Source organism: Pygocentrus nattereri, chromosome 24 (genome assembly GCF_015220715.1).
Source record: "Pygocentrus nattereri isolate fPygNat1 chromosome 24, fPygNat1.pri, whole genome shotgun sequence".
Lineage (NCBI taxonomy): Eukaryota > Metazoa > Chordata > Actinopteri > Characiformes > Serrasalmidae > Pygocentrus > Pygocentrus nattereri.
The window spans coordinates 2,786,209-2,811,047 of record NC_051234.1 but is presented as its reverse complement, the minus strand read 5'-3'; the positions used below and the strand labels follow the sequence as shown (position 1 = coordinate 2,811,047).

At 41.1% G+C, this 24,839-nt stretch overlaps 1 protein-coding gene across 3 annotated transcripts in view; it reads right to left on the bottom strand.

Moving 5' to 3' along the window:
* csmd3a (CUB and Sushi multiple domains 3a) overlaps nt 1-24,839 on the bottom strand; it is a 534,059-nt gene that overhangs the window by 232,436 nt on the left and 276,784 nt on the right. For all 3 annotated transcript variants that reach the window (XM_037534188.1, XM_037534189.1, XM_037534190.1), the window contains exons 28-30: nt 15,207-15,345; nt 11,578-11,765; nt 10,934-11,128 (exon numbers count right to left, since the gene is read on the bottom strand). In XM_037534188.1, the coding sequence (XP_037390085.1) occupies nt 10,934-11,128; nt 11,578-11,765; nt 15,207-15,345 (522 nt within the window). The remainder of the gene's footprint in view (nt 1-10,933; nt 11,129-11,577; nt 11,766-15,206; nt 15,346-24,839) is intronic.

The following is a 24,839-nucleotide window of genomic DNA, read 5'->3' as shown; positions in this document are numbered from 1 at the left end:
AGATCCAGTCCTAAAGTCTGACTGGCTGAGCTGCATCTAAATACTCCATATACAGTGATCATATGGCATACGACCAAGCTCCATGCAAAAATACTAAAACCCTGTGCTGAGAACGGACCGTTATGCTGCTTGTGTGGCCCACCAAGTGCACTGAACCTTGTTTTATTCAAACTGAGAAACTTTTTTCATAACATTTATGCAAAACAAAGGCAGGATAAGCAAAGCTAAACTGCTCCTCCAGTGACGTTCAGTGTTATGAATGATTCACAGTATTTACTGAATGATTCACTGTGCAGCTACAATATAAGAGGTCTTCGTTAATATTTCCCATTAGTGTGGGAAAACTTAATACGACACGGTGAATCGCATTGAGGCGCTAACAACGGTTACCATGTGGGTTTGTCCAGGCCCACCAAAACTCAGGCCCTGTGTGAACTAGTGCGCACCACTATGTACGTGTTTGTGGGTTTGCTCAAGCCCAGTCAGCCCTCAGTGGATCAGCAGGGCCATGTTTGCTGGTAGTGACGCATTTCTTGATAAATACTGATGCTAAAGCTTCAGCCTCAAGCGTCTTAGGACACTGGATGTATGGGGTGTGTCATCGTTTTCATTGCAAAACTGACCAGACAGTGAAAACACGAGGAGCATATGTTGTGAGGAACCAATGTGCCCACTTGCAAGTAGACTAACGTCACTGAGCCGAAGGCTCTTCACAACTGTCAGGTCGCTTTAACACAGATGTAAACGGGGATGTAAACAGAGAGCGGCTGTGCGTCTATACATTTGCGTGTGTCCTTTATCCCTGTGCAGAGCTCTGCAGATGTCACAGGCAAGTTGAGGGTCTCACACACACACACACACACACACACACACACGGCTCCATTCATTATTAATCAGGGCACTGTTGTTGGAGTATTGGCTGCGTAATGAAACATACGCAGTGATTGCAAGGGAGCGGCTGCTCCTCTTCGGGGCGAGGAAGAGGAGCTATCGGCTCCGTAATTGCCATGAGACGAATGATTGCAAAGTTTTTGTGCTCGGCTTTGGTGAGGAATAATTTCACTCTGCTGAGAAAATATAATCACGTATTTATTGCCTTCTGCATATTGGCGTCTCATGCTGAGGCAGCAAGTTGGTCGAGCTTTAATGCGTTACAACGCAACGCCGTGGCAATCTCATTCTTAGAAAAACTTTGGCAGATTAAATTTGAAAAAAATTCCTCTCATTTGGTGTCTGAAGTTTGCACTTTATGTCCTGCACTGGAGCTACGAAGCTAATGTGGCTAACAAATAATTGGCGCTTATCTACCCCAATTAGTACTGTGCAAACTGCAGAGCTAAATCAGCGCACTCACCCCAGAACACGCCGGGTTGATAACTAATCTCACATAGATTCACTAATCTGGACAAATGTGTTTAATCTGTCCCTATTCCCACCCAGTCCTGCCTTACTCAACACTATTCCCTCTCTATTCCCACATTACCCAACACCAGCCTCACATGCTTTAACACCGTCTTCTTCCCATCCCTACACTACCCAATACTGCCCCAACTCCACCCCCACATTACCAACACCATTGCAATCCCATCGGGCATTACCCAACACCACCCCCACATTACCAATACCATTCCAATCCCATCGGGCTTTACCTAACACCACCGCAATCCCATCGGGCTTTACCTAACACCACCGCAATCCCATCGGGGTTTACCCAACACCACCGCAATCCCATCGGGCTTTACCTAACACCACGGCAATCCCATCGGGCATTACCTAATACCACCCCCACATTAATCAACACCATTCCCATCCCAGCGTGCATTACCCAACACAACCCCCACATGCTTCAGCACTGTCTTCTTCCCATCCCTGCACTACCCAACAGTGTCCCAACTCCAACCCCACATTACCAACACCATTCCCATCCCATCGTGCATTACCCAACACCATCCCCTTGATGTTCCCACATTAGCCAAAACCCTCCCCACCTCAACACTGCATTACCCAACAATGACACATCCCGCCCCCACATTACTGAACACAGTCCCAACACCATAACTGCATTTCCCAATACTGTCCCCACCCCATGCTTGCATTACTCAACTCCATTCCCCTCCATTCTCACATGCTTCATCACCGCCCTCACCCTGTTCCTGCATTTCCTAAAGCTGTCCGCACCCTGTCCATGCATTATCCATCACTGTGCACATCCCAACCCTCCATTACCCATCACTGTACCCACCACGGATCTGCATTACCAATCACCTTACCCACCCCGTCCCCACATTGCCTATTAATACGATCGGGCTGTTCTGTCAAACGTTCACCGTTGATCCTGACAAAGCGTTCATTGAGGAAGCTGGATATGCATTCCTTTGTTCTAGATGTTGCGGCAGTGCCTTGGGAAACAATCAATTCTATGCATTCCTTAGATGATGCCTGGTCTTTTTTTAAGAGTAAATTTAGTCTGCTCATAGATAAACACGCTCCTATGAAAAGATTTAGGACTAAAAATCGTTATAGTCCCTGGTTTTCCAATGACCTGGCAAAGTTAATCCATAAAAAGAACATCCTTTGGCAAAAAGCCCGTTCCTCTCAATCTCCTGCTGATTGGCTTGCCTTCAGGCAATGTCGGAATAAAGCAACACAAGCAATCAGGGATGCAAAAATTTCCCATTTTAAGGAGAAATTTTCTACTTGTGGCTCTGACGCAAGGAAATTCTGGAAAACAGTAAAGTCTATGGAAAACAAACTTGTTTCCCCCCACTTGCCATGTCCATGGTATTCAATAATGTTGTTGTTAGTGATAAGCCTCGTATGGCTTCACTTCTTAACCATTATTTTATTAATTCAACCAAACCTTTTACTCTCCCCGACCCAGTCGCTGCTTTGTCAGTTGCTCAGCCTTCCTGCTCCAGCAATGCTGGTTTCTCTTTCAAACCCATTTCTATATTAGAGGTGCGGGATGAACTCACTAAATTAAACCCAAATAAATCGGCTGGCTTTGACGGATCCCATGTTTTTAAAAGCATCTGCTCACATCATTGCTGCTCCCATTACAAAAATATTTAACTTGTCTCTACAGCTCTCTGTTTTTCCCTCTGACTGGAAATCAGCCATGATTTTTCCCCTTTTTAAAGGTGGCTCTGTTTCAGACCCCGACTGTTATCGACCTATTTCTATTTTACCATGCTTAGCGAAAATCTTGGAGAGGTTGGTTTATAAACAGCTAACCCATTTTCTTGATTCAAATGATATCCTATCTGACGTTCAATCTGGTTTTCGTGCTGGTCATGGATGCTTGACTGCTATTACAAAGGTCCTTGATGACATTATTACAGCATTGGACAGCAAAAAGGCCTGTATAGCTGCTTTTATTGACCTGGCCAAAGCCTTTGATTCAGTTGATCATAGGATCCTTTTACGTCTACTTTCCAGCATTGGTCTGTCTACTACTTGCTGTGATTGGTTTGCCAGCTATTTATCTGAACGTGTCCAGCAGCTGAAAACAGAAAACATAGTGTCAGAACCATTAACCATCTCCAAAGGTGTGCCTCAGGGCTCCATCTTGGGACCAACTTTGTTTTCCATCTACATTAATGATGTAGCCAAAGTTGCTGGTAACTCTAAAATCCATCTATACGCTGATGACACCATACTTTATTCAGTTGGCCCACCACTTCATTCTGCAGCATCTACACTTCAATTGAGTCTCACCTCAGTAGAGCAGTCCTTTCATAACCTTCATCTCCGCCTTAATACTAATAAGACCAAATGCATTATCTTTAGTCGAAAAAAAGATGCTGCTAACCCCCCCAAGATCAGCTGTGCTAATGGCATTACTTTGGAATTTGTTCAACCTTACAAATATTTAGGCATCTGGTTGGACTCGTCTCTGTCTTTCTCCACACATATCAATAACCTCCAGAAGAAAATCAAAGCTAGACTAGCTTTTCTTTTTCGTAATAAAGCCTCTTTTACTTATGCAGCCAAGCTTACTCTTGTTAAAATGACAATACTTCCAATTTTGGACTATGGTGACATCATTTATAAAATGGCATCATGCACTGTTCTTCGAAAACTAGACACACTTTATCATTCTGCCATCCGCTTTGTCACTGATGCACCATTCAATACTCATCACTGTGATCTCTATAAACTGGTGGGCTTGCCTTCACTTCATACTCGGCGGCTCCATCATTGGTTTCACTTCATCTACAAGACGATCTTGGCCATAACACCACCATATCTGTCGTCTCTTCTTCACGTAGCCAATAATAAATATCGCACAAGGTCAAGTGAATACATCAAGCTCACCATTCCCAAAACCTGCAGTACCTTTGGCTGCAATTCCTTTCGTTTTTCAGCAGCAAATGATTGGAATACTTTACAAACCACCCTTAAACTTGCAATTTTAACACCTCTTACCACTTTCAAGCATACAATTAAACATACAATAGTAGACTGTTGCTCTTGTTAATAATCATGGATAAAAATAATGCACATACTCATACATACTCATTTTTCTCTATCCTTACTTCTGCTTTTTTCATATTTTTTGGTTTGTTTTATGTAAATCTGTATTTTTTTGTTTGTTCTGTTATGTTTTACTTTTGGTATGTATACTTGTTTTTGTATGTATCTGTTTTTATGTGCCGTGGACCTATTTTTATTGGGGCCTTTCGGCCAGGTCATGTTTGTAAATGAGAACTGGTTCTCAAACATTTTACCTGGTAAAATAAAGGTTTTAAAAAAAAATTAACACTCCCACTTCATGCTCACCTGCTCCATCACTGTGCCCACCCTGTCCCAAATTAAAGACACCAAACATGTCTTAGCAGATTAATTACGTGTAGGGTCAGTGAGAAAAAAACTGAAAATTTGAGTTCATGCTACTGCTTCGACTCTACAGCGCCCCCTCCTGGTGCATCATCTATAGGGGTAGCATTAAGTCAGAGCTCTGGCTTCATTAGTTTATTTGAACCTGAAGCAGAGCTGAGCTCCAGTATTAAAATGTAAATCATTTGTAATACAACCATCATGAAATCCATATGACTGCTTGGTGTGATAAACTGCACAGACAAAAAAAACTCTAGACAGGTGAACTCAGGCACTCCACCTCCCTTCTAACGCTCCATGATTAGTTTGTTTGTGTGATTCTGTAACACGGCTTCTCCTCCTTTTGTCTGCCTATTTTCATAATTATACAAGTACCTTTGCAATCCACCCTGCTGTTTCATGGTGTTCACGCAGCTGCATACATCAACTCATTAGAGCTCAACATTAAAGTAGCGTCGATTGTTACTGCTGCTTCTTCCTGCTGTAACATTGCAGCCAAAGTAATCCCAAAGCATTCTACCAATGGGTCACTGGCTTGGCTTGCACTCCAGAGATCTCCACCTATCGCACAATGCCACAAGCTGGGAAGATCATGTCTAGCACACGTTTCAAATGCTAGTCAAATGAAGTATAACTACAATGTCAATGAACAGCTAAACATGCTTGGAGGAGAACACTAAGGCCCAGTCCCATTTCTTCTTTTTACCCCTACCCCTTGTTTTTGAGTGTCACCCTAACCCCTTGGAGCCGAGTTACAGGGGCAGTGGTTGAGATCTTCCCTCTGAAATGACACCCTCTAATAATAGAGCATCACTTCATTAACAGCTACTAGCGCCGCTCTGTAGGCGACCCTGCCCGTCTGCAGGGACAGCAGAGGAGGGGAAAGTTCAGCTCCTCACTGCTGGGCTTTAGTTACATTTAGGGATCATACGCCTTCAAAGAGGGGGGCAGTTATTTATTATCACCCCCCCTAATTCTTCAGTGATATGAAGCTGAAGTCAGAGATTCACCAGATTCTTGCTAGAATTTTCCTGTTCCGCCTTAAATGGTGCAGCAGTTACATTCTGGAGCTTCAGGCGTCAGAACTGCTGGACTATTTAAGGTGGAACGGGAAAGTTAGCTAGCTGGCTACCGAGACATTCGCATGCTATTAGCTACTTTTTGTGCTTGTTATGAAGAAAAAAGACCAGAATACACTAAAACCGCATTAAACTAAGAGAATACAGTGGTTATCGGAATTTTTAATGGTGACCTTTCAGGGTTTCTTTGGCCATCTTGCTGTTTTTTCCTTTCCGTTTGGAGGGTCATGTAGCCCCAACACTTCACCCTACCCCCCCCATCTCAATAAAAATTGGGACACCCTACCCCTAGACGCGAACACGCAAACGGAGGGGTAAGGGCGACGTGGTGGGGCGAGGGGTGAAATGGAACGGGGCCTAATTGTTAGTAAAGCGTCCTGCAACTTAAGCGTCTCAACTTAATGAAACATATTTCATGAAACAGCCAATCAAAATGGCAATAACGCATCCTTAGAACATATTGGAGCTGTGATCAGTAGTTTTTGATCTACAGTTGTATATAAAAGTTAAATGACATATTTTGTTGATCTCTAAGTGAAAGTAAGTGAATGTCCACTACAGAGAACATACTGCTGCATATTTTAATGCACAATACTGTTTATTTGCTGAATTTCATATATAGGGGGTGACACAAAATGTGAAAATAAAACGTGGCCTGTGCAAAAGTTATGGCATAATTTATATTGACTTTTTTTTAGTATGTTTAACTTAATAAATAGACATTGTGCATTAAAATGAGCAGATTGTAAAAACATTCTTTAGGTTTCTTTTCTGTATGTGGACAGCAAATCACACACACACACACACACACACACACACAAACACACACACATTCAAAGCCGCTGGTCTCTTAGGGTCGTGGGAGGTTGGGGGTGGGGTGTTGCTGGAGCCTATACACACTGGACAGGTCGTCAGTCCATCGCAGGGCGGACAGACACACACATTCGCATAGCAAATCAACAAAACATATTCAGACTTTCACATTTGACTATCCACCTACAGTATGTCTAGATGTGTGACAGAACATCCGCAAAAGTTTTTGCACTTATTTTAGACGCCCAGTTTGAACAGTCAGAACATCATGGTCCTCTCAACTTAATATACACACACATATACATACAACAAAGCATATAATATTAATATGTACACCACTTAATTTACACTTCCTTATGTATTATTCTGTGCATTGTTCTTTCTAATGATTTCCTGGTCATTTTTGTCCACTTTAAGCAATATTTAGCACTGCATGTGTCCATGTACAAATGTGTGTCTGTGCACTGTGTGTGCTCTCTATCCGAATCCCCCTGGGGAAGTGTGTGTGTGTCTAACTGCTTCCGCTGTAAACGCTGGTGTAAATAATTCAGCAGGGGTAAGAGCTGTCCTGAACACAGCCCATTAAGAGTCAAGTTGTTTTTCTGAGTTTGTGGATCCATTATTCGCGCTGATCAGAGAGGTCAGTCTCCACAGCGAGCTAAAAGCAAACTCGATTCATTTTAATCTGCCATTCGGTGGTGCAACGAGAAGCACCTTCAACACTTGGAGGCTTAGCTTAGATCCAGAAACACAACTCGGAACGAGTATCTTCAGGTGCCACTTCACCTCATATGTCTGTAACCTAGAAACGACAACCAGACGTTTAAAAATACGACGCAAGTGATGCAAGCAGACGACAACAACAAAACCGCAACACTCCCATTGTAAGCGATGAAGCTGTTTACACCAGACGTGAGCAGCAGAGCTCCGTTTTTGACTGAGGTGCCGTTTCTATTTTCTAGATCATTGCATCACACGTTCCACCGTAAAAAGGTTTGGGCAAAGCCCACCATCCTTCCTCAAAACACTGTTCAACTAATCAATAATGAAATCGAAACTGATCCAGTCTAGGCTGAACGGCTACCGGTTAGTGGGGCACTAATCTAATCATTTTTAAGAAGATGATGCCAGCCTGCTGGATGCCAGCCTGCTGGACGTTTTAGTCAGTAGCACCACGTTTTTATTCTGCTGTGAGCTTCTGATGTTGCTCTTACATGTGTTACTTGCATTTAGACTGTGTAGTTCGTTCCCTCAACATATTAGCTGATAGAGTTGATGAAAAACGTTTGGTCAAATGATGTTTTATTGATTTTTTGAGTGAAAATAACTATGCAATGTACAAGGAGCGCGGTGGCGCGGTGGGTCACCTCACAGCAAGAAGGGTCTGGGTTCGATTCCCCGGCCGGACGACCAGGGTCCTTTCTGCGTGGAGTTTGCATGTTCTTCCCGTGTCTACAGTCCAAAGACATGCGGTCAGGCCAATTGCACATGCTAAATTGCCCCTAGGTGTGAATCTGTGTGCTCGGCAATGGACTGGCGACCTGTCCAGGGTGTATCCTGCCTTCTGCCCGATGACCACTGGGATAGGCTCCAGCACCCCCCCCCGTGTGTGTGTGTGTGTGTTCGATGCAATGAGTGGGGAAATAATAGTACTAATAATTATATCATTTTGACATAAGGGTTAGGAATAGCTAGTAAACGGATGAGTTGAATAAATGTGTTACAGCACATCTGGTAAAATGCAGCATAAACCGAGAACAGTATAAATGTCCAAAAGACATTAAAAATAAAAAAATACGGGTTAGATTTGCTGGTAAAGTTATGAGCAAATGATAAAATTGTAAACTTGGAATAGTTGTCCTCCTGTATCGGTATGTTTGTGTAAATCCATGTAAAATGCATCTCCACTAAATCTTAAAGCTGGCAGATGGTCTATAACATATGGTATTTGGAAATAAAGGTTTTGCGTTTACGGTGGTCGATAGCAGATGAACATTTAGCGCGCACTGCACAGCTAAACGCTGTGTTAAAAAGAGCCATCTGGAGCAGAAGTAGGGGCTGAGGTAGAGTGGGGGAGCAGCTGGTATTTGGGTGCGAGCAAAAACTAGGATAAAGTGGACAGAGACTGTCCAAAAGTTGGAAATATATAAGACAGAGAAAATAGAACACCAGTCCTCATCTCATTGGTGTGTCTTCGGTACCGTAAATTGTGCCATATCCTAACTCCACACACGTTGTTTTGGCGACAGGCTTTTAATTTATTTATGAATAGGTACAATAATAAAGTGAGTGCAGTGTACCTTCATAACTCATTTGAGGCACCTTAAAGAATATTCTGTATCTGAGGGTACATTTACACTTATACATTTATGAAATTTATAAACGTAACTGAACTGTACTGATAATATTTAATAAACACTTGTTTGGCTTAGGCTATTTTCAAATGGAAAACAAGTTTATTGTATGGTTTTTTTTTCGTACACAGTTCCTGCAGTTAAACAAATCCATTTAAATGAATTCAGCGGCTATAATATTTTTGAAATATAACGCAAGAAATTGCATAATTGAGTGATATATTCTTTATATTCCAGCATAACGGACTTGAGTGAGATGCTGTCAGCTTTTATTTGAAGGTATATGCGTCTATACTGCATTAACCACTTAGGAATCAGAGCCCTTTTGTACTAATCACCTTATGTCAAGAACTGTAAGTAATTGAGCAATTGTTTCTTGATTGGCTTGATCGTTAATTCATGCAAGACAGCTACCACAATGCCTTAAGTTGGTTCTAAATGTGGCCTTTGCAGCTGGAGTGTGCTGCAATTTTATGTTTACACAAAGACCAAAAAGTGCTTGGGCAAGTAAAGCAGGCCTTTAAGACGCAGAAAAATCTGAATCAATCAATCAAAAACAAGCCAAATGTGTGGTGCATTAAGATTCCAGACATTCTAAGATATAGCAATCAATCTGGTAAGACCAAAGTGGTGGACTCAAGAACGTGTTTAAGGTTCTTCCAGGTCTTTTTGGCCGGCCTGTATGGGTAGTGTCAAATTGTCTCCAGCAGAACTTGCTCATTCATATTCATCAATCGTGTAACTGCAAGATGAATTCTGGAGTGAACAGAAGCATCTTAACTGCTCAGATCCAAACAAATGCCTCAGTCCCACTGAGGTCCAAGCAAATGCCTCAATCCTTCTAAAGCTTAACCAGCTGCCTCAGTCTTTCTAAGGTCCACCCAAATGTTTCAATCCTCCTAAGGTCCAACCAACTGCCTCAATCCTCCTAAGGTCCAACCAACTACCTCATTCTTCTAAGGTCCAACCATCTGCCTCAATCCTTCTGAGGTCCAACCAAATGCTTCAATCCAACTGAGTACTTACTAGAAAATAAAATGCAGAGCACAGAGGCCGACATATTTGCCCTGATGATGGCAGTCTTAGGTAAATTTAGCTGTGTTTCCTATTTGGTTGACCAAATACACACACACACACACACACACACACACACATATATACACACATATATATATATATATATATATATATATATATATATATATATATATATATATATATATACACACATAAATACGTATACATATATATATACATACATACGTATACATATACATACATACGTATACATACTATATATATATATATATATATATATATATATATATATATATATATATATATATATATATATATATAAACCTCAAAGTTCTGTGCTTTAAGCCCTTAGTTATTCTGTATAGTCAAGTCCAACATGTTAAGAGGAAGCAGTCTGTGCCAAAACAACACAAACTATCAAATTATCAAATTTGATTGCGCCGAAACAGGCTGCCTTAAAAAGTAAACAATAATCCGTTTTATATTGTGTTAATTCCTAATTTTAGACTAGCCCAGTTATTTTTTTAAGCCACTTAATAATGCAGAAATTTAAAAAAAAACCCTAAAACCTTGGTTTAGATTTAGGATTAGCGTTGTTCCAAAACTGGTCCAAAACCTAACCCTGACCAATAAAGTGTTCAGAACCGACTGAGTTTGATTATAGATTATTAACAATGCCAACACCTGCAGATAAACTACCGGGGCTTTTCTAAAGAAAGTGAACCCAGTTTGTTCATAGAAATACATCCCACATGTTTCTCATCTGTAAAGAGTGTAAATGTGTTCTGCAGAGTGTACGAGGGTGGTCACCTTGGCAGCTGGGCAGTGCCCTGTTCCATTCGGGCCGGTTGTTTTCACCCATGACGCAGGTGAGGGTGGAGTAGCCCTGCAGCTGGTAGCCCGGCTCGCAGTGGAAGGTCACAGTAGAGCCCAGTTTGTAGTCGCTGCCCAGCCGCGTGCCATTCATCACACTGCCTGGGTCAAAGCACGCCTCACGCAGCTTAGCTACAGAGACACAGAGAGAAAATACTCCATGATGAAGCTTCTGGACCAGAAGATAACTGCAAAGTGAAATCACTGCCTGCTCAACCAACCCTTAAAAGTCTACAGTCATTGCTGTTTTGCTTTACAATTTAAATGTGCTTATATAATTACCCCATTAATTATATAGCTACATAATGAATTACATTCACACTGGATCACATTTGTCTTCGTTTGCTTGTTTTCCCCTTTCATTACCGTTTTACACGTCTATATTGATCATGTGTTGTTGTTTTGACCTTGTAATGCTTTTTTACCCACAAATTTCTACCACCTGCGCGTTTCTAAACACGTTTCTCAAAAGCCAGTATGAATGTTGGCTCTAGGTGTGAGCTTTTGTTCCTACACCAGTGCTGTGAGGACAGAGTGTTTGGCTGGCTGCAATGATGTATTTTCAGCAGCGTCATGCTCACCCTTGTACTCCAGATGGAAGCCGGTGTAGCTGACTGAGCCGTCACTGCGGAAGGCTATGTGCATGACGTTAGAGCTACTCTCGATTTTCTCCGGCAGCTTGCTGTCCTGAAACGTCCCGATCAGATGGCTGTTGGTATGAGGCCCGTCGTAAATGTAGAGGAAATCATAGTTGGGCTCGATGCTGAAGCTGTGACGGAAAACAAGGCCATGTTAAATATGCAGTGAAAAAAAAAAAAAAAAAAAAAAAATACACAGAGAATAAAGATTACACAAAAAAAGCAATGCACCGAATTTAAATGGTTTACTGTCAGCGTCCTTTCCGCATGAATAAACGCATCAGCGCAGATCTGTCTTTCAGTTTACTTTGGAAATGATTTTGTTGATGTAATACGTTGTATTCATATGGAAATGATGTACTCGTTTGAATTATCTTTTTTTTTAATAGTTAAAGGAAATCTTCCATAAAAATACGCATTTTCTGATTTGTATTTGTGAAGGCATTTTGCAGACATCCTTCAGGCATTCTAGAGCTACTTGAATAAATTAGCAGTTTTGCTACTTGGAGATTTTGGAGCAGCAGTGTGAAAGCTTTTATTTGTTTGAAAAAAAAAAAAACATGGAGAACCAGAAAGCTGAGAGTTGTGTCAAAACTGTGGGACTGACACATAAGTGATATATTTGTAGGGAACTTTTAAGTCAAGTCAAAGTTTTAACCTACTTTTTAGGCACAATACTGTTTTACTCAGGGAAGTATTTCTCTCTTTCAGAGTCTGCTCGCATGTTCTGTTGAGTTCAACTACAGAGTGTAGAGTTCAACTACAGACCACAGACCTCAACTACAGACCACAGACCTCAACCACAGAGTGCAGAGTTCAACTACAGACCGCAGACCTCAACTACAGAGTGCAGAGTTCAACTACAGACCTCAACTACAGACCACAGACCTCAACTACAGACCGCAGACCTCAACCACAGAGTGCAGACCACAACTACAGAGTGCAGAGTTCAACTACAGACCACAGACCTCAACTACAGACCACAGACCTCAACTACAGACCACAGACCTCAACCACAGAGTGCAGACCACAACTACAGAGTGCAGACCTCAACTACAGAGTACAGACCTCAACTACAGAGTACAGACCTGAACTACAGACCACACACCTCAACCACAGACCACACACCTCAACCACAGAGTGCACACCACAACTACAGAGTGCAGACCTCAACTAGAGTACAAACCTCAACTACAGACCTCAACTACAGAGTACAGACCTCAACTACAGACCTCAACTAAAGAGTACAGACCACAGACCTCAACTACAGAGTACAGACCTCAACTACAGAGTACAGACCTCAACTACAGAGTACAGATTTCAACTACAGATTCCAGACCTCAATTACACAGTATGGACTCCGATTGCAGATTACAGACCTCAATTATAGACGATGGATTTCAACTACAGACTTCAAATAAAGAGTACAGACTTTGATTACAGAATACAGACTTCAACCACAGATCTTGACAACAGACTTTAACAACTGTGGACCAAGTCATCACCTGCAGAGTACAGAACTCAACTATAGAGTACAGACTTAAACTACAGACTACAGATTTTGACTAGTCTCCAAGAACTACACACTAGTCATTAACTACAAAATAAATACTTCAACTACAGAGTGTAGACTTCATCTCCAGAGTAGATTTTGACCAGAGACTTTTACAACTACAGATTTAATCATCAACTACAGAGTACAGAGCTCAACAATAGAGTACAGACTTCAACTACAGAGTATGGACATCAAAAGACATCGACTACAGACTACAGCCTTCAACTACAGATGACAGATTTCTACTACAGACTTCAACTAAATATGATGATTTCAACTACAGACTACAGACATCAACTAAGATTTCAACTACAGATGACAGATTTCTACTACAAACTACACTCCCACTACAGATGATGGATATTAACTACAGACTTCAACTATACATGATAATTTCAACTATAGACTACATACATCAACTATAGACTACAGATGACAGATTTCTACAACAAACTACAGACTCCAACTACAGATGATGGGTATTAGCAACAGACTACAGACTCCAACTGCAGATGATGGATATTAACTACAGACTACAGACTCCAACTACAGACGATGGATTTTAATTACAGACTTCAACTACAGACTACAGACTTCCAACACAGATGACGATTTCAACTACAGACTACAGGCTCCAACTACAGATGATGGATATTAACTACAGACTATAGACTTCAACTACAGGCTACAGACTTCCACTACTGATGAAGGATTTTTAACAGACTACAAAACTACAAATTTCAAATACACAGTACAGACGTCCAGTACAGAGTAGTGACCTCAACTCAAGAGCGCAGATTTTGACAACAGAATATAGACTTACCCTGCAGTCTACAAATACACAGTACAGACTTCAATAACAGAGAACGGCGGCTAAACTCCTCCACAGGTCAAACTTCATTTTGCCCAAATACGGTAGTTTTGTCCACTCATTTTCCCCATAGAGAGACCGGCAGAACAACCCTTCACTCTAATAAGACTGGCTCTTCTGAACTTTAAGGTCAATAAGTGGTCAAAATATGAAAATGGCTATACATATGCTACAAGCAAGCTTCCACCACCTACTCAAATTAGAAGCCTATTACAGCCAAAGTCACTCAACTAACACACATGAGATAAAGACCCAGGACGCATCCAGATGCTAATGAAGAGCTACAAAGTGACGACACGTCCTCAGAGATTTATACTGACTGCGCCACAGAAGGAAGTATCTAATTATTGATTTTTGCACGCAATGCTTCATTAACATTTTGCGAAAGTCAATAAAGAAGCTGGTCCATAACAGCGCCTACAAAAAAGAGGGCAGCCTATTTTTAAAAGTACCACTGTCAAAAGTGTATGACGTTTTTGTAGAGGAGACCAAATGGCATCCCGGTTTTCACACCCATCACACAGCGGGGCTGTGGGAACTGATATTCAACAAAAGACCAATGAGATGATTTTGGATCACAGAGGCATTTGAAGGGGGCTGCTTTTTGTGCTCATTTCAAGGGAGGAAAAAGCCATAATGGAAGAAACTGCCTAGAGCGGAACCATCAGTGGAAATTGTGGGTGGAGAAACGGCCCCCAATGGCAATAGCAATGTTCTGTGAAAAGGTAGTCAAAAATGCTACATTTCACAACTCATTTCCAAAAGGAGAGAAAATTCAGCCTCTATTTTACATTTTTTTAAAAATCATACATTCAAAGTCCTTGACTGAGCTTGCACAGTGAGTACGCCGGACCCATAGAAAACACTAAAACTGATATCGTGCTTGCAGTCGATGTTGTAGGCTTCTCTTTTCTCAATCACCACACGCAGAGAACACATTTCTAGATCCAAAGTTTAAAATTAATTGAATTTTGAGGCTTCCTCTGAGATCAAAGGGCTGCGAAACTGATAGGCCACTTTAATTTCCTTTCCAAAACACATCCAGTTACTTTCAAACATGACAACCATTCTGCCCGACCTTTTCTATTCAACCTATTTGTGGACTTTAAATGAACACCCCAAAAGCACAGAAAAGCGAGATCCTACCTGATGAATGCTAATGAGATGACATAATCAGAGTGGACAGTGATGAACCAATCGCAGTCCTTGCTGTGTGGGTAGGGGTGGGGAAAGTTTGGAGATAAGATGAATCCAGAAGAGCCTGTGATGTTTCCTCCACAAGGAGCTGGAAGACAAGACATACATGGTGTTTTCAACTTGAATTCGCAATGTTGTTTTTAATTAGACCCCTGCTTTTTTAATTGATCTTAATTTTACTTGATCATTTTTTGACACGAGAACATGAAAACTACATGCACAGCTTTACTCTCCACAGACTGCATTAGTTTGTTGTTAAAACAGGTTTTACACATTAGTATCATAATTTAACATGTAATCTTGTGCCTTGTGGTTTAGAACGTGCGACTCGTCACCCTAAAAACCCTAAAAAACAGCAACTGTAATAGTTGGAATGGAACTGTTGGCTGCTGTTGGGTCAAAATCTCAATTTTTGTTGCTTTTTTATTTTTTGTCATAATTATACCGGGTGTTTTTTTACATTGTTACAATTTTACAATGAATGGACCAACAGAAACTGTCCAAAATTACTTAAAAATTAATCTGGTTCCATTAAATTCCCTTTCTCCTTTAAAGCTGCAATTTTTGAGATACAAAAATCTTGTCCCAGCAGCAACTACATGCATTAATAAATGATCCCATTTTAATTATTAACCCTGCACTCAGTGATTTACGATGAATCAATATGTATTTTAAACTAAACTTAGTTTAATGTAAGTTTGCTATCAATGACTTACATAATACTCATAAAAGATACAACTTGAAATATTACGCTTTCACCAAGTTGCATAAAATTAATTTATAATAGTTATTAATTATATTAATAGTTATAAATTATCTGGCTGTTTTAAATAATTGAGTAGTCATTTACTATCTTGCTACCTTGTGATGCAATAAACTTCCCTTAGTTAATCATTATTAAGTGGTTATTATATATATTTCAATAACACTGATAAACATTAATTGAACACCACAGTGCTTTTCACAATTATTGGCACCCCTGAAAAACAAGCTGTAAACATTCGTCATTGTGTGCCATTTTCATCTTTCATTCAAAATACTAACACAAATCCAAACTTTATTTGGAATATAATAACTGACAGAGAAAAAAAAGTAACCTTATCATAAATTTTTTATTTTTAATTCATGTGTGGCACAATTGTTGGCACCGTTTCAATTCATACTTTGTGCAGCCTCCCTCTGGAAAGAAAGCAGCTCAGAGTTTTCTACTACAACGCTTAATAATGCAGGAGAACACATGACAAGAGATCTTCCTCCATCCAGAACCTATCCAGACCCTTCAGATACTGAGGTCCATACGGTGGACTATGCTCTGCAGCTCATCACACAGGTTTTCTTAGGGTTTGGGTCAGGAGACAGAGCCAGAGTCATGGTAAAACCTTGATTTTGTGGTCAGTGAATCATTTTTGGGCCGATTTTAAGGCGTGTTTTGGATCAATGTCTTGCTGGAGGATCCAAACTATGAACAAGTTTAAGCTTCCCAGCTCAGGCAGTCAGGTTTTGATTTAATATTTACTGGTACCACTAGAGTCCATGATACCAAAACAGCCCTACATCATCAGAGATCCACCACAATACTTCACAGCGGGGATGAGGTGTTTTTCTGGTGTTGCCCAAAAGCTCTGTTTAGATTTCATCTGACCACAGAACACCGTCCCAATGAAAGCTCCAGTACTATCTGGCAAACTGTAGATGCTTGAGTTAGTTTGTCCTTGACAACAGAGGCTTTCTTCGGTCGATCCCCCTGAACAACTTGTGATTAGTTAGAGAACATCTCCAAAACTACATAATGTCTGTAACTCCCCAGCTGTGGTCCTTGGACATTCTTTGGCTCAAACTTGAGCTTTCCTCCTCACTGCGCGTGGGACACAGCTGCCTAAACTTCTTAATTACTGCCCTGATGGTGGAAATGTATATTTTCAACTACAGATGACAGATTTCTCCAACAAACTACAGACTCCAACTGCAGATGATGGATATTAACTACAGACTCCAACTGCAGATGATGGATATTAACTACAGACTCCAACTGCAGACGATGGATATTAACTACAGACTCCAACTACAGACGATGGATATTAACTACAGACTCCAACTACAGACGATGGATTTTAATTACAGACTCCAACTGCAGATGATGGATATTAACTACAGACTCCAACTGCAGACGATGGATATTAACTACAGACTCCAACTACAGACGATGGATTTTAATTACAGACTCCAACTGCAGATGATGGATATTAACTACAGACTCCAACTGCAGACGATGGATATTAACTACAGACTCCAACTACAGACGATGGATTTTAATTACAGACTCCAACTGCAGATGATGGATATTAACTACAGACTCCAACTGCAGATGATGGATATTAACTACAGACTCCAACTGCAGATGATGGATATTAACTACAGACTCCAACTGCAGACGATGGATATTAACTACAGACTCCAACTACAGACGATGGATTTTAATTACAGACTCCAACTGCAGATGATGGATATTAACTACAGACTCCAACTGCAGATGATGGATATTAACTACAGACTCCAACTACAGACGATGGATTTTAATTACAGACTCCAACTGCAGATGATGGATATTAACTACAGACTCCAACTGCAGACGATGGATATTAACTACAGACTCCAACTGCAGACGATGGATTTTAATTACAGACTCCAACTGCAGATGATGGATATTAACTACAGACTCCAACTGCAGATGATGGATATTAACTACAGACTCCAACTACAGACGATGGATTTTAATTACAGACTCCAACTGCAGATGATGGATATTAACTACAGACTCCAACTGCAGACGATGGATATTAACTACAGACTCCAACTACAGACGATGGATTTTAATTACAGACTTCCAACACAGATGACGATTTCAACTACAGACTACAGGCTCCAACTACAGATGATGGATATTAACTACAGACTATAGACTTCAACTACAGGCTACAGACTTCCACTACTGATGAAGGATTTTTAACAGACTACAAAACTACAAATTTCAAATACACAGTACAGACGTCCAGTACAGAGTAGTGACCTCAACTCAAGAGCGCAGATTTTGACAACAGAATATAGACTTACCCTGCAGTCTACAAATACACAGCACAGACTTCAATAACAGAGAACGGCGGCTAAACTCCTCCACAGGTCAAACTTCATTTTGCCCAAATACGGTAGTTTTGTCCACTCATTTTCCCCATAGAGAGACCGGCAGAACAACCCTTCACTCTAATAAGACTGGCTGGTGGAAATTTATACTTTCAACTATTTTCTTGTTGGACATTTCCTGACAAAACCTTTTGCTGCACATCATTTCTGTATTCTCTGATCTTCACACAAACAAGAGATGGAATTTGGCCTGTGTGTAACCTCATATTTATACACCAGTGCAACATGAAGACATGGCTGACCATTTGTGTTCCTAATCGATCAGGTAGTCTTTAAAACATGAAATATGAATGAGAATATAGTTCATATTTGAGAAAAAAAAAGTTTCATGGCAAGATTTTTTTCTTTCTTTCAAATAATGTATTAAGGTTAGATTTTTTTGTTAATATTTTGAACATAAGATCAAAAGAATAAGCAATAAAGAATGTTTTCTGGGGGTGGGGGGGGGGCAATATCTGTGGAGGGGCACTGTGTACATTTGCATCTCTACAGGTATTTAATTTTACTTCCCACGCTTACAAACAATATACTTCAGCAAAATGTTTACAGGGCTTTAATTTTTGCCTAAATGATTAATAATCCAAATGATAGCATTTATTAATGCACAGGTAACAATTATATAATTATTAGCTATGATTAACAAATTGCCAGATAATGCTTAAGTTGCCATGGTACCGACTCAAAATGCAAGATGTCAAAACCGCCGAAACGTTCAAAAGCATTTCACTTCATCAAAGTAGCTTTTAATAGAAACTTAGCGCTAAAAAGTACATTCAATATTTCATCAGCTGAACCCATTAAAACCCACCTAGCGTAGACTGCACTGCCCATAGACTGCACTGCTTTGTGGATGTGGAACATTTTTGTAATTGAACACTTGTTACTGCACTGTGGTTCAAATCTCAGCATCTCAACTCTTTTCTTATGTTAGCAAACTAAGGCCCCTCTATTTGATCTCTGACTCGCATCAGACAACCATCTGCCAGCCACCAACACCCTCGCCAATATCAATTAAACTGCTACTTAACGAGCCTCCTGATTTACTGTCAGTTATGCGTGGATAGTGGCATAGCTGCCAGATCTGTGGGTGCTCTGGAGCTTGAGAACAAAAAATGTCCTGCCTCCTAAATATAAGACCCCGATTTCAACGCATTTACATTAAACACATACTGTAAAGCGCACTGTGAGATGTGCTGTGGCTCAGCTCTCAAGCCTGGGTAAGGGTGACATCTTGGGCCTGAAGCACATTCAGCTTAAGCCGCTTTCACACCTACCTTGTTTGGTGCGGCCCAATCAAACTCGGGTGGATTTTAGCAAACGAGCTACAAACGAAAACAGCCCAAGACCAGATTCCTGAGTTTAATGTTGAGAATTTTCTCTGCTACATCGTTTAACTCCAGCTATGATCCTTTCACCCGTGCGTGGACATGAAAGCATGTCATTTACGATGAACAGCCAGTTGTAGGACACATGCAAAGGAGTTGAGCCGCTTATTTTCACAAAGACGGAAAATACAAATATGTAAACATGTGGAAACAAAGCATTTCTAATGGTAAGAAGGAATACTGCCTTCACGGCCACCACGTCAGCACTTATTGGAGGAGTAACTGCTATGTTGTGTGATTTCTTTTCAGACCTTTTTCATGATTGATGCTTCAAACATCACAAAAAAAAAAATAAATAAAGTGAAAGAAAAGACCAGAAGAGTCCACCTCCCTCAGAAGGCGGTCCGTGATTGTTTAGAAGTTCAGCTCTGATTGCCATTGAAAAGTGATCCATGGTGAGACAGATAATCTGGGTGAGATGGAACTAAGCTTAAAATGACTTGGCTAAGAGGCATTACTTGTTATATCCGGCATAATTATCATTTATAGGGTACTTCCTATTGAGTGGTGGCTGCCTGAAAACTCTAAGGGCCACAGTAACTACGCATAACTCCACATATGCGCGGGCCAGATGTCCGCCTTGAACAGCCTGCGCTCGCCTGAAACGCTGGTGGTGCAAGTCCTCCAAAATGAACGCGACATCTGCAAGACGCAGGACCTGCATAAACAGCAGAGACAGTGAAACCGTACACTGACCAAACCATAAACAACAGCGACCATGGTGGAAACTTTTAAAGAGAGGTTGACGGAGCTCGGCTCCATCTACCTGCGCTTGTGACACTACTACTACGCGCATATGTGCAGTTATGCGTTGTTACCATGGCCCTTAGGGTTGTCGGGCAGCCACCCCTCAATAGAAAGGCTCGGTGCTGGGTCCTCTTCTCTTTTCTCTTTACACTAACTCTCTTGGTGATGGAATATCATCCCATGGCTTCTCTTATCACGGTCATGCTGATGACACTCAACTAATGCTTTCTTTCTCACCCTCTGACACACAGGCTTCCAGACGCATCTCGGCAGCTCAACACCTGAAGCTCAATCCTAGGAAGACTGAGGTGCTACTCATCCCTGCGACTACAGGTGATACATGATCTCGCCATCTCATTCGGGAACTCTCTGATTGTTCCGTCTGTAGAGGCGAGAAGTCTCGGTGTGACTCTGGATGGCCAGTTATTGTTCTCGACTCACATCGTGAACCTAACTCGGCCATGCAGGTTTCTCCTGAACATCCGGAGGATCCGACCCTTCCTCACCCAAGAGGCTGCCCAGGTGCTAGTGCAGTCTCTGGTCATCTCAAGGCTTGACCACTGCAGCTCGCTCTTGGCTGGTCTTCCCATGCGTCCATCAAGCCTCTGCAACTCATCCAGAATGCGGCAGCAGGGCTCGTCTTCAGTCTCCCCAAGTTCAGCCACGTCACCCCACTGCTGCGCTCCCTTCGCTGGCTCCCTGTAGCTGCATCAGGTTTAAAACCCTGATGCTGGCCTACAAAGCCTGAAATGGACCAGCCCTTACCTGCTTGATGGCAACGGTGAAATCTCGAACTGGACCACAAGTACAAGCGCAAGAGTGTCTGCTAATGTGCTGTTAATAAGCTTGCCTGAATGGGTGGCGCACACTTGCTAAAACAGTACAAGTACACATTGAAACATACAAACATAAATAGAAACTGCAGTGTAGTTGTAGCAGCAGCTGCAGTGGCCACCGGGGATTTAAAGCAAAATGTGTGTGAGTATAGATGTAATTAAAAGTATATCGCAAGTAAACTCTACGCCCTAAATTTCAACCTGTAAAATACATTGTACATTCTTTTTATTTATTTATTTATTTTTAAGACCTTCTAGACTTCTTAAAAAAGGCAACCTGAAAGATTTACATTTATCATGAGTTTAATTTTTAAACAGAAAAAAAAAAACTTTCTTCAAAAAACTGCTGTCTCACATCCTCACGCCACTCCCGAAACACTGGAAGTTTTATTCCACAGGTGGAGCCTTAATTCAGCCACAGCCCGGTATTTTAAACTGAAACCGCATCCCTTCCCTCACGGCCACACGGTCAGCAACTAGATCCCCTTGTTTTGAAGTAAATGTGCCGCCAAGTCATTAGTCATTAAAAAAAATATTTGGTAAAATGACAAAAATGGAATGTTTCATTACTTATTTTAATAAAATAAACACAACTGAGGTATAGGGTCAATAATAAAAACCATGAAAATAATAATAAATTAAATAATAAATAATAAATAAAGTCCAAGTCAGGTAAAATGTTCAAAATGTGTTTTAAATTGACTTTGAACCAACTGGCAAGAATGAGCTATATAAAGGCCCTGCACAGTTGTTTGGGGTTTTTTTTAAATCTGTGAAAAATAAATATTTCTGAAAATAATTTCACACATTTTATTGACTTTCCAATCTTCTCTCCAAAAAAAAGTGTTTTTTATATATATATATATCATGCTATTGTGTGGGTGTGGACCCCAGTGGGTTGATTGACAGCCCCAGGCAGACAGTAATTGCTTCATCATTTAAGATGGAACAGGAAAATTCGAAGCCTCTGGTGAGTTAGAGTCCGACTTCAGCTTCTTGTTAACATTATAGCTGAAATGCAAAACCTACGATTAGCTGGCAAACAAACAGAAGTCTGACCGTAAACAGCTCCACTGAGAAGCTGCTACACGGCAGCGAATTTCAGGTTCAGGGCCAGGTTGTTGTTTAGAATCTCCCTCTTCAAGTTCTGACAAGTAAGGCCACATTGATATGATCTGATCTCCAGCCTGTGCCACACTGACGTGCCCACACCTTAGATTTCTGTTTGTAGCCAGCCCTACGAAGGTTTCACATTTCAGCTACACTCACCAGCCACTTTATTAGGTACCCCTTTCTAGTAAAAGGCTGGACCCCCTTTTGCCTTCAGAACTGTCTTAATTCTTCATGTCAGACTTTCAACAAGGTGTTGGAAACGTTCCTCAGAGATTCTGGTTGGTTATTTGAGTTCCTGTTGTCTTTCTATCATCTGGAACCAGTCTGCCCATTCTCCTCTGACCTCTCACATCAACAAGGCATTTTCGTCCACACAACTGACCGCTCACTGGATGTTTCCTCTTTTTCGGACTGTTCTCTGTAAACCCTAGAGATGGTTGTGCGTGAAAATCCCAGCAGATCAGCAGTTTCTGAAATACTCAGACCAGCCCGTCTGGCACCAACAACCACGCCACGTTCAAAGCCCCTTAAATCCCCTTTCTTCCCCGTTCTGATGCTCGGTCTGCACTTCAGCAAGTCGTCTTGACCACCTCTACACGCCTAAATGCAGTGAGCTGCGGCCGTGTGATTGGCTGATTAGCTATTTGTGTTAACAAGCAATTGAACAGGTGTACCTAATAAAGTGTCCGGTGAGTGTATATCATTACAAATAAAGCTGAAGCTTCCAACTCACCAGATTCTTGTCCAAGCTTTTGCGTTACATGGTGCAGCCGCACTGTAATAACTGCTGCAACATTTAAGGTGGAACGGGAAAATTCAAACAAGAAGCTGGCGAATAGGAAGCCATCTTCAGCCTCATATTACTATTGTGTAAATATGTAAAAATGGTCTGAATATGAACTGGACGAACATTATTCTGGCATTCTATCTCCCTTTTTCATGGGGTGCAGGTGCCTTACAGACGTGAGAAAGGCCACAAGGGCTCTTGGTCAATGTCGGACTCCACCCAGTAACAAAAGCTGATCAGATTATCTGGTTAATTTAAATTAGAGGACGCTGCAGTTCATACTTTAAGAATATATTTAGAGCGGTTTCATTTGCGTACAGCACTGTGTGAAAGTTTTAGGCGTCTAAGCAAATGTTTAACCAGTTGACCTCAGCAGTGAGTTTATCACAATATACATTAGAATAAAGTCGTATGCATAATTAGAATAAACAGAAAAACTATAAACAGTAACAAGAATTTCTCGGGTCCATATTTTTCCTGGACACCTTCACAGCCGCCACAGAGACTCGTTAATATCATCAATTACATCATGAGCTCAATTTACTGAGCACTGATTGGTCAAACCAGGAGCTGCTTTTTAACTACATATAATACTGGGCTTCCTCGAGGAGACGCTTGGAGATGGGTAAACAAACACACTAACGTCCAGAACATCACTGTTTATATGTTCATCATTAATTAATAATCTATAAAGTTTGTTTATTCAAATATTACCACTTTTCTCAGCAAATAAACACAAACTACACAAATAAATAGATTTTGAAAATGAATCTTGGGGGCCTCAGACTTTCGCACAGCCCTGTATGTCTTACATATTGATCACTTAACATTCATTTATCTGGAGAATTAGATTAACCACTTTATAATCACTGCGTGGATTCCGCTGTTGACCAAGACTCTGCTGGTAGCTAACGAGCTAATGTTAGCTAGATAGCTTGTATCCGGCTGGCTAACCGGTTCTAGCTAACAGGCTTTAACTGTGCACAGTTCTAGCTAAACGTGGGGAAAAGCCAGCTACTAATAGCAGCTTCAAAAAAAGGTCAAGACATCGTACAAACGTTCTAAAAATACGGTAAACGTGTGGATGTCTTGCATCACAGACGCAAAACATTTGATGACGAGTAGCCAACGTTAGTCTAACGTTAGTCTAACGTTAGCAAGCTAGACGCTGTCTGCCAATGGCTCCCACCCACTCTACGACACGGTGATGAGACTCAGGAGCTCATTCAGTGCAAGACTCTACCGAAATGACCACAGAGCTCCACAGGAGGTCATTCTCACCTGTGGCCGTCAAACTCTATAACTCCTCCCCTCAGTGTGTGATTCACTAAGTGTGGATCATCTGCGCAAAACTCAATACCAAACAGTTCATATGTGTAATAATAATAATAATAATAATAATAATAATAATAGGGTGCAAAAACTCAGAGGGACAATCATTTGAACTGCCTTATACTAGATGTTTAATATTTATTATCACAGCCACTTTACTGTATTCATAACAGCTTAAATCTCA